We start from the raw sequence: 11,227 nt of genomic DNA, 5'->3' as shown, positions 1-11,227 counted from the left end.
CTTCCTTGCCCACCCAATCACTGGCCAATTTTTTATGGGAGTTCTCACTACCACAAGGCTGCAATACAGAGCTGATGGGCATCTAATAAGACCATAAAGCATCTGTGTTTTTAAATGCCTTATTCACTAAACCCACTTTGCCCTAATGTTTCTACTCATGTCCTTCTTAGACTGGCTGTAATTCATTCTGAAGTAGTTAAGAACTGAAAAATAAATACCCAATGATCGTGACACTCCTTCTACTTACGGTAACACCTCTGCTGGGAAGAACGTGGTTAATCCTCCGACATGTCCCTCTGCACCCAGTTCTGGGTAAACTGGTGGTGCTAGAAGAAAATACCTTCCTTCTTATTTCTTCTGCTTCTGAAGAATGACAAGTTAACAGGAGGCAAGCACACAGTGCAGCTGCAGGCAGTGGGGGAGAGAACAATGTGATTATTTTTGCACACTGAAGGTTCATTCTAGTAAATAATTTCTCCAGAGAGAAAAGGGACTTTATTAAGAGCACATTGTATGCAGATCTTCTCTTGCTATCCCATTTTTTTTTTGACACAGATGAATTGACAGACATACTGAGGAAAACAGCACTCGTAATTTAAGTGGTAAAAAGATACAAAATACAGCCAGGCAATAAAAAGCTGGTGAAGTAACTTGAAGCAACTTCCCGCCAGCCTAGAGATAAAAAGATGGGTTTATTATATAATAATCACTTTTTTCCCTTCTTATTCCATGTCAATACTCCTCCCTTCAATGGTTTCTACTCTTCTGCTACATACATTTCAAACAGGCTCTTCTTATCGCTACTTAATTACAGGTGTAAAATTACATCTAGGAGAAAAAGAATCTGGCAGCGGTAACCTGGTATGTGCACACCTGTACATGCATGTATAAACACTAAAATGCAAATAAACTTTTGCTATCGATTACCATTCCACAAGCAAGAAGTATTATTTAGGCATCGGCAGATCCAGGTTTCCTCCTTCCAGCGCGTCTCACAGTGATTGCCTCCTCTTTATTTCAGCAGGCATCAGTAACGTGAGAGAAAAGATTGGACTTTACGGTAATTTTTGCCAGCGCTACAGTGACATAAAAGCCATATGTGAGAGCCTGTTACGTACGAGAAGGTTTTGTGTCTAATTACCTCAGCTATTAAATCTGAGTTGCATTGTAAGAAAAAAATTTCGACCCATACTGGGCTTCACTTTCTCTATATTCATAGTGCCAACACCCTAATTCAAATGGATTTGTTACAATACAAGGGGATCCTGCCCGTTTGAAGTGGATCTTCCTCTCTACGTTTTAGGCTAGTTCCCCCTCCAGATTTCACCAGAGTAAATCAAGCACTAGAAAGGCAAGATGTTTCTTTATAACATGTACAAGTTTGCATGCACAATACTTACTGGCTGGTTCTGATCCGTGAGAAAGGCACACAGGTACTATCTACGGTTCATTTTTAAAAAAAACATTTTCAAAAGTACTCTCCTGTTTGCTGTTTTGAGGGGGGAAAAAAAATTTCTCTTAAAATCGCATTCATGGCAAACAAACACCACTGCTGATTTAACAGCAACCTTCTTTAATTCACATAAATAATATATCCATTGTGGATTCACATTTGAAGCTTACTAATTATTATCTCTACATGGATTTGCACATTTTCACCTTATCCCAGCAAAAATCAAGACTACTGATACATTACTGTACCTAAATATTGTATGAATATAATCCTACTTACTAAAACCTTCCAAAATAGCCTGTACAGGTAGAAAATTCAACATTTTCATTAACTGTTTTTTCCTTTGGTATCAGAAAAGAAGGTGCACGTACATGTTTCAAAACACTGATGATACAGAACAGAAATTTTAAAGATACTGATTTAAAATGGATTAACTTTTCTTTACTGGATTGTGCTCTTCATAATACCTTTTTTTGAAATTATTATTCAACTGAAAGCACTAAGTATTAGGGAGTTTCAATAAAGACAGACCCCTAATGCCCCAGGTCAAAATAAATCCTCAGCAATATTAATGGCAAAGCTTCCTTACACTTCATCTGTTTCAGAATTTCACCAACAAGCCAAAATACAGACTCAGGGTAGAAATCCAACCAACCTTTTATGAAATCCATAAAATAAAACAGAAGCTGGAAGCAAAAATAAGGAGCCTTATAATTCTTACAGTTGGTACACTAATTTTTGCAGTTAGGAGTAATGAAAATGCCTGCTTTTCATCCATAAATATATAAATTCCCATAAACTCTGATAATCTTACTCACAGACAAACAGAAAAAGAGAAAACTTTATAGTGCTCCTGAAGTAAAGAGGACAAGGAAGGACATAAAGGCATATAAAAACCATGCCTGCTGTGAACATTAAAGCAAAATGATCTATAAAATAACATACACATTTAGATAGTAAGCCGTGTTAACGTAAAAATATCAAATGATCTTCATACAGTAGAAGTGTCTTTACTTTCAACAGAGTTAATACAGCTTTGTAAAATTTTACAACAGGTAGGCACATTGCATAAATATGTGCACTGCCACGTATGTATGAGTCTTTAGGCAATGTACAATAATGGAAATCAGAAAATGAAGGTATGGAGTTTAGAACATGGAGACCAGGAGCACCATGGTAAAATACCCAGTAAATTAAAATTTACCACCTTAGTTACAACCAAATAACTGTCTTCAAAACCCATTCACGTGGTTGTAACGCATTGCCTTAATCTGAGAAAGTTAACAAAATCCTCAGCGTTGCAACACGAGCGATTTTCAGTTGGTACAAATCAATGAAATCCCACCAAAGTCAGGAGCTGTACACTGATTTACACCAATTAAGTCTGGCCAAATATAAAAGCTGTATTTTGAATGCAGCATATCAAGTAAATGTCATCATAACGCAAAACACGTACATTGAGAAAAATGTACAATTACAGAAAATGAACTCTACAGAAAAATTATAGCCATGTATATTGTACAAGCAGCATATTATCATGTACAGAAATATATATATAATAGAGAAATGGATGTCCCAAAGGTCTTTTAAAGCTTAGTTTGACTACCATATCCAAATGACTTTTTTACAAGTGTAAAAAGTTTATGAGATAATAAATAGTTAACATTGCAAGTAAAGAAGACTTTGCTTCATAATGATTTCACTGTTCAATTACACCAAACGATAAAAACATTCTCACTCAATACTACCCCGTAAAAGTGTTCCTTTTACCAACGTTTGTGATCAGCAGTTTCTCCGTACGTGACTACCCATCGCTCACTCCTGTAGAATTGGAAACCTGGTGATTTCTCCCCAGCAATTAAAAGCTTGCATAGCTTCTAGTTTGAACGAAACCAAATAAACAATTTGCATTGGTAGTACTAAAAAATTGTATGTACTTACAGACAAGACAAACGAGTCCAATTGCTCCAAACTGCCTGTAACAGCACGAGATGATGGTGTTCCTTAGTGCCTGAAAGCTCCTCTAGACCGTTACTCTATGGCTCACGTTACCTGAGAAAGGGCACATCCCCGAGAAGGTCGTAGTCTGGACAGACTGCAACTTTCCAAGGACCAAAAAAAAGACACTCTTCTCATCTCGGTGGAACAGATTAACTTGCCAGGCATTTCTCTGCAGAGCTGTTCTGGGAAATCACTTACCAAAATTTATAACCTCATTTAGGATAAGTCTGAGGATGTGGTTCTTGCAGTTGAGGTGTATCACTTTTACTGTCTACACCGGGTAGAGAGCCCAATGATTCTAAAAACTGGCAAACTGGCCAGGAACATAGACACACTAGATCTGTGTAAATTTGAAAATTCAAAAGTAAATTAATTAGATTTAATAAATTTGGTAGAATTTCTTTGGAACAATAAATATTCAATTATTTAGTATTTGCAATAATTGTTACTTATAAATTAGACTGCCAAGTCACTGAATAAAAATAGACATTTAATCTCAAATACCAGATAAAACATGAAAAAGAAGAACTACCCTTATATAACTTACTAAAAGTTATATATTTAATAATAAAACAGCAACTCAAAAGAATATTTTATTTGGTCATTTAATTTAGCGTGTTCAATTTTAAACTTAACTTGTGATTTACTTTTATATTGGTTTTGCTTTTACATATGAAGTCACATATACAAACAGTTCTAGCACTAGAGGCAATACCATATTAGAAAATGATTACATTTGATGGTCTTTTATTGTAAGTAGTTTATACACTATTGAAAAGCAATTACAGTAGATAATAAATAATTGTGCAATGTCTTAAAACTGTTTAACAACTTAAAATAGAAAAAAATTTGATTTAAGTTGTAAGAAAAAAGTAAAATTCAAAGCTGTTGGAACATTTTGTTGAAAAAATGCGGACTTCTAAGTTAACAGATGGGATTTTTCAATGAACATTGCGACTGAAAAATTGAAATTGGTGATTTTTTAATCTCCTGCCAGATAAAAATGTATGGATATGGCAACGTGCAACCATAATTGCCCTACGTGGTTTCTTTCTTTATATACTGCTATATAATTAGATGGATTTTGTCTTTGCTAAGACATCAGGACCCAGGGGACTGCCTGCATTGGCTACCACAGAGGAGGGCAGAAATGCAAAAGCCAGCGCCAGGCAGCTAAGGAGGGAGACGAAGCGGCGTCAAACAGATCCCTGCGCTTAGGGCCTGCTTGGTACCTGCGTGTTACGGGAGGCAGTGGAGGCGTACACATTGTGTAGGCATGCTGTTGAAATAGAGGAGGAGTACAGAGTCACTTATAGACTATTTTTCAGGTACCAGATAAACCTGAAATTACAACTAGAGAAAATGGCATTATGGCATCACAGGGACAGATGCTCAGCAACACCCCGCTCATCTGCTCCTTCGTAGCAACTTTTTGCTTATTGACGTAGTTTAGCCCTTTGTAACTGTACAACACAGAAAACTCACATCCCTTGAGTAGCTGACGCTGTAATCGTAGCGGTAAGATGTCGTTTGCTATAGTTTTAATGTAGTATTATACTAAAACTTGCAATATTGATACAGGTAAGTTCTAACGCTATAGATGAAGAAAATAATATCCATATATATATATGTTTTAGGCTATAGTATTACTTTTCAAATGGTTAATGTCTGTAGCTGTTAATATGCAATGTATATTAATAATATTCCAAAATTACTATTCTTTCAGTTAAACTGTATATAATTTTATTATACCATATAAAAAGGTGAAAAGAAGTAATTAACTGGAGAGCTAGCACCTACCTTTTATTACAGAGGGCCTACTTCTAGCACTAACAGTCATGCTGCAAATCCTTAGCTTCACTCACATGGTAACACTTGATCTGAACTCAAAGAGATGGCTCTAGCTCAGAACCACTTCTGGTTTTATTCTGGACCATCGCAGGCGTGGGTCTGCTATACCTCATACTACAGTAAATGGGAAGATTTCCCTGGCTGAAGCTGGGTGAGGTTGGACAGCAGAGGTAGGGAGAATTCTCTGAAATACAGTTAGAAATATTGGCAGTATATTAGTATTATTATTACTCTCTATTCTATGTTATTCTATTTCTTTACCAAAGTGCTGCAGGAAAGAGAGGGGTGACGTGAGGTAAGAATTTGAATCCAACCCTGGTGGGTTCCCCGTGCGAAGCTCTTCCTGACCTCCCCTTCGTGCTCATGTGCTCCCTTCACACATTGCACTGGCAGCAAGGACCTCACTGCGACAGCTCTGTCCCCACCGAGGGCTGCGTGCACCCAGAGCAAGCATGCTTGGTGGAACCAAGGCCTTCCCTGGGCGCTACCTGTCTGCTATAACCAATATTCCCTTCAAGTCAAACTGCCATGATCTTCTCCTTTTTTTTTTTCCCCTTCTATCGTTGCTGTTCTTTTTGTTACATCGTCTTTTTGTGGTTTAGTGTAAAAGGGATGAGCTCCGACAGTCAGCAGTTTGGGCACAGACTACAAGCAGGCAAAATTTGTCACGGTGACATCAACCCGCTACCACAAACAGATCTATTACCCTTTCTCTCTTGCTCAGTCAGACAGCTGCCCTCAAGGTATCGGCCTCTGTGCCTCCCTGGTAACTCACCGACGGACAGGAAACCTGATTATCCCAACACAGCAGGGGTGGCGGATGCTATTCAGCTGCAGAAGAACATGGAAGAACAACATCCATGAGGCTTATAATGAAAGATTTTTGATATACTGAAGTCGTTAACAAAAATTTATTGCAAGAGAGAGTTTGTCACTAGATTTACAGTTTCCGAGAACATAGTACAAAACATAGTGCATCAGCTTTGTCTAAACATTAAATAGGTGCAAATACACAAAGATAAAAAAACAAGAAGTGAATACTTTACAACATAAGTTAGAGAACTATAAATATATTTTATATACATTATACATATTCTAAGACATGATTTTCACTTACATTATAGAGTTCATATTAGTATCAGACTATTCAGTGCTTTACTTATAGTATAGGTCTGAACTTTACATGAATGTTTGCATCGTTCCGTTTACGGTAAATGCTTCCCACGGAAGGAGGAATTTTAACCAGTTTATATCACAGAATCGTTTTGCAAAGCCGAGGGGACTGTGGAAACAGCAGGACCGTTCAGCTCGAGGCTCCTTCCCCCATCCTAAAAGAGGGGCTGCAGGGGGATGATGGCTGGGTGCGGGGACAGCAGGGACGGGAAGACGGCGTGCGGCAGCGGGGGAAACGCCAGCTGGGCGGGGTGCAGGACCGAGGGCGGCAGCAGCGGCAGATGCGGCGGGGCAACGAAAGCCGCGGGGCCCCCCGGACAAAGCCTCGGTCCTACTGGTACATGAGGTAAAGGTGCTCTGGAAAGAGCCGGGACCTGCGAGAGGAACTGCTGGTGGGGCTGGAGAACCTTCAACGTACTGGCGGCAGCGGCGTGCTGCTGTAGGACGGTGTGGTGGATGGTGGTAACGGAGGTAGAAGACAGCGGCGGCTGCAGGGGTAAGGGCTGCAGCGGGGAATTTGGGGGCTGGACTGCTGGGGAAGGGAAGGTGAACTTCACCTTGTTGGCCAGCATGTTTTGTGGCATGATCTCCTGATATGCCTCAGATGGGAGGTCTTTGAATTTTTCGTGGTTATCTGGAGGGAATATCAATGTCTGATCTGGTAGGGTGAAGGGGGCTATTAACTGCTCAGTAGTTAAGAAGGTATGACTGTTTACATGTGCTTCTTTGAATGGCAAGGGTGGTGGGCTGCTAAATAAGCCAGGATTACACTGTACCCATTCACTGGTCACCTCAGTTATTTTCTCACGTGGTAGAGACTCTGCCGGTTCATAATGGCATAGATAGGATTTAGGAAGAGCCTGTTCCAAATGTCTGTTCGGGAGGGGAACTTTGTAACGAGCTTGATTTTCACAACTGCTGACATTTTCCTTTTTCTTTTCATCTTGCGGAACATCCTGCGTGCTGGCAGCTGCTGGAGCACTGTGCTCAGCAACAGAAGCAGCTGAACCTGCGGTGACGTCGGGAAATGTACTCGGCGCGCTCTCCATTGCTGCACACGCTGTCAGTTTGGCATTTTCCAGCACGTGTGAACTATCAGTTTCTAGAGACGACTTGCTTTCCTCCAGCTGCATTGTTTCATCTGTAGCTTTTGCATGATCAGCTCTGGGATCCACATTAGTTTCCTCTAGACTGTCTTGGGTCAAGGAGTCTCCCAAAATATTTAATGTAGAATTTGCAGAATGTTCTGTGGAAGGTCTGGAGGTCTCACTTCTTGCGTTCCTGTCAAGGAACACGTGGTGGATTCTAGTTTTCCTCCTCCTGCGTTTCCCTTTTGCCTTGTGATGGGTACCTAAAGTACGCGCCTGCTTTAGACATTCCTCTGCTGCTGATGTCTGTCCGTACGAGCTTTCATCGGACGAAGAGGAACAGCTATGCTGTCTCCGCTTGCGGTGGGATTTTTCAGGTTCCTCTGTCAGAACGTTGTAACCTCTCTTTATGGACTGGGTTTGACTCGGACTCTTCTCCTCACTGCAGTGTCCTAAACATTTATGCTCTAAGCTACAGCTTGACCTCCTCACTTTCCAGCTGCAACATGTTTTAGAGTACCTTAAGCTGTTCCTCCTGGACCTCGGAGCCAGCTGCTTTGCCTGTCTCCGGGAGCTTGCTTTGCTCTTCCTGTGCGGTCGTTTACAACCATGGTGTTGGCTGCTATTTTTTGCACTCCAAATGTCACACCAGCCTCCGTCCTCGTGTACGTGAGCTGAGGCAGACGTGACTCTCTTATGACCGTTTTCCATGCCGAGTTTTTGATGCGACTGCTGTATCTCACCTGTAGCTAGCCAGATATTCCCCGCATCATATCTGCACTTCTCTGGATCATTTTGGAGGTGCTGATATTTACTTTCATCTCTGTAACTAATTTCTTTTTCAGTCACTGAGGACATCTCCATTTCTGCTGCTGTTGTGTCCCCACAGTGATGATGATGACAATGACATAATTTTCTTCTCCTTTTCCGTTTTCTACTTTTGTGAAACCACTTTTCATGGCTTTCTTTGATCCAGGCTTTGTTATATTTCTCATCTATCACAGTGTTTTGTCGTAAGTGATTTTTAGAAATGTGATACTTTTCTATTTTCCTAATCCTGAATGACTCATCCAAGGACACTTTATTTTGATTTTTTGCAAGATAATAATTTCTGATGAGGGAAACATCACTTACAAGGGGTATTGTATAGTTGCACACATTTTTATTCGTTTCTGTTTCATAATCACCACACTCTGAAGTAGGTTTATTTGTAAAATCTGAGACTAAGCTATGGTTGGATTCAGTTTTATGGTGCAAATGAGGTATGTTTGGCTGATGCTTGGGCTTTTCTTGGCTGTTACTTGTTCTTGATGACTTGAAATCAAAATATAAAGGGTTACAGCTGTAAGAAATCGATGGGTCTGTACTTGTGTAAATTAACATTTCCGATGGCCACTGAAGAATATTCGATCCATGTTTGCTAAGAACAGGAACAAAGGGTTCACAAGGTCTCTTGCGCATGTCTGGTTTGCTTTGTGGGGCTGCACTGCTACCTTCTTCAGATGGCGATGGAACTAATGCATCTGCCTCCAGCTTTTTTATTTCGGTTGTGGATGAATCACTGTTCCTGCCCTTATCATTTTCCTCCGCAACATCCTGCAGAGATAAACAATCCTCCACAACCGCCTGCTCAAGAGCCCTGTTTGCCTGCAGCTCGTAACTGTTGCAGTCCAGGGGCAGGACCTGAGCACTGTCCGCAACCGCGGGCAGCGTTTGGTCCGGTAAGTCTGCTTCACTCCCATCAATATTGTAGCCATCCATGTCCGAGGACACCAGCTGCTGCGAGTGGGACACAGCAGGAGTTAATACAGGACTCTCTAGCACCCTGCTTTCTTCATTGGCCAGCTCTTTTGACTCCTGAGCTTCAGGAGCTTCTGCGGTGTCTATGCATTTTTCCACCAGTGGGTGAAAGCAGTTATGTTTCTCCTCAGGGCACAGGACTATTTCTGCCGCTGATGGAGACTGAAGGTTACAAGCTCCTGGAACAAACCTACTTCTTCTGCTAAATCCGTGCTCCAGAGACGATTCATCATTATATTCATAGAAAACAGCAGCTGAAGACTCCAGTTTGACTGCTGCTTTCTTAGGAAAAGCAAAAGAGAACCCAACTCTTTGTCCTTGAGCTCCTTGAACCTGATCTCCAAGTTTGTTAGCATCGGATTTATTACCACAGGCACTTCCAGGAGTCGAAGAAACAACAGAAGTGATGTCTTTACAATTCTGTGCATCATGCGTTAACGTACAGCTGAAATCCTGTTTGCTGACAGAATCTACGGCAGCACTTTGTGGGATATCACTGCAATGATCTCGTACAGTCACTGTGGTGGATTTGAACATAGGGCCGCTTCCAGGAGCGCTAGGAAGGAACACAAAACTTGGAGTCAGTACCTCTCAGAGAACTGCAGACAGAAACACGGTGTTACCTCGGTATCTAAGAGATTTTTTTAAGGAAAGAGGAAGAATCTGTGCATATGTAGATTTAGAATATGAAAAAATGTCACGTTTTATATTAAGGTCAGTTGACCATTATAAAAAAGAAATAATGAGTAAATATTGTGTCCTTGGTTCCTTAATGTGAAGTTATCAGCTGAAGGGGTAATATTCCTACGAGGTAGTTCACTTTTCCTAGACATATTGGCTGGCCTAATAAAAGACCACATATCTCCCTTGGAATCTTGCTTCTCCTCCCAGTAGACCATCATGGTTACAACACTATTACTACAAATAGCAGAGGTTTTACGTACCTTTGTGCTACAAAATATATTAAAACAGAGCGCGCCTCATACACCGCTTCCCTCTTAGTCATCTTCCTAGTGAGCGCTGCTCTGCCCACGGGCAAGCACCCAGCAGCTCCCATCCTATTTGTGTTCACAGACCGAACCGTCGCAATCTCAGCAATTTCTTTCATGAAAAAATAATATCAGGGAGAGTATTTCAGCTGACAGTAGTGCAGTAAGTGATTCATCCCTCTTGAGAAAAAATTTATCACTGTCTACTTCTGTTCTTCATTTTGTGTCCTCTTCCCATCTGTTCTATTTGACTTAATAGGAAGCACAAAGGAGAGCAAAAACTGCTTAAGCTGCCAATATTCCAGGATCCACAGGAATTGCTCAGCACTAGGAAAATGGACCTATGTTAAAACAATTTCTTTTTTGTTTTAACCAAATTATTCTATGTTACAGCGCAGAGCAATACGAGATGATGGGTCATTGGGAAAACTTGCAAGTGTTGTTTAGGACCCCAAGAAGTGTTGAGCTAAAGAACGATGAACTTAACCTATTGGGTCCAGAAATTAAGGTAGAGGTTTTATGAGAAAGGAATTCCTCATGAGAATCCCTGCCTTGTCCAGTTCTTCATGAATTTAAAATATATATTAAAACCCCCACATAAATCCTTTCTTTAACAGAATAAAATTGTGACTTCTACAAAACCAACCTAGAAAATACCAGTTTAAAAAAATCCTGTGTGTCTGTCTATATTACATCTCTAAGGATGCAAAGTGGTAGTAAACAGCAATTCTTAAATAGAGAAATAAGGCTCAGAGAGAAATTCTCCTTCAGGAACTAGAAGGAGGGTATTTAAAAAACAAACAAACAAAAAAACCAACAAAACAAACCCAGAAGCAACAAAACCCCACAAAATCTGTGATTCACTAGCATGG

At 40.5% G+C, this 11,227-nt stretch overlaps 1 protein-coding gene across 1 annotated transcript in view; it reads right to left on the bottom strand.

Moving 5' to 3' along the window:
• Positions 1-6,633: 6,633 nt before the first annotated feature.
• Positions 6,634-11,227, bottom strand: part of ZNF804A (zinc finger protein 804A) — a 146,666-nt gene continuing 142,072 nt past the window's right edge. The window contains exon 4 of the mRNA XM_068408218.1: positions 6,634-9,922. Within this exon, the coding sequence (XP_068264319.1) occupies positions 6,634-9,922 (3,289 nt within the window). The remainder of the gene's footprint in view (positions 9,923-11,227) is intronic.

This window comes from Nyctibius grandis, chromosome 9 (genome assembly GCF_013368605.1).
Source record: "Nyctibius grandis isolate bNycGra1 chromosome 9, bNycGra1.pri, whole genome shotgun sequence".
In the NCBI taxonomy this organism is placed as follows: Eukaryota; Metazoa; Chordata; class Aves; order Nyctibiiformes; family Nyctibiidae; genus Nyctibius; species Nyctibius grandis.
This window is presented reverse-complemented; position numbering and strand designations above follow the sequence as displayed.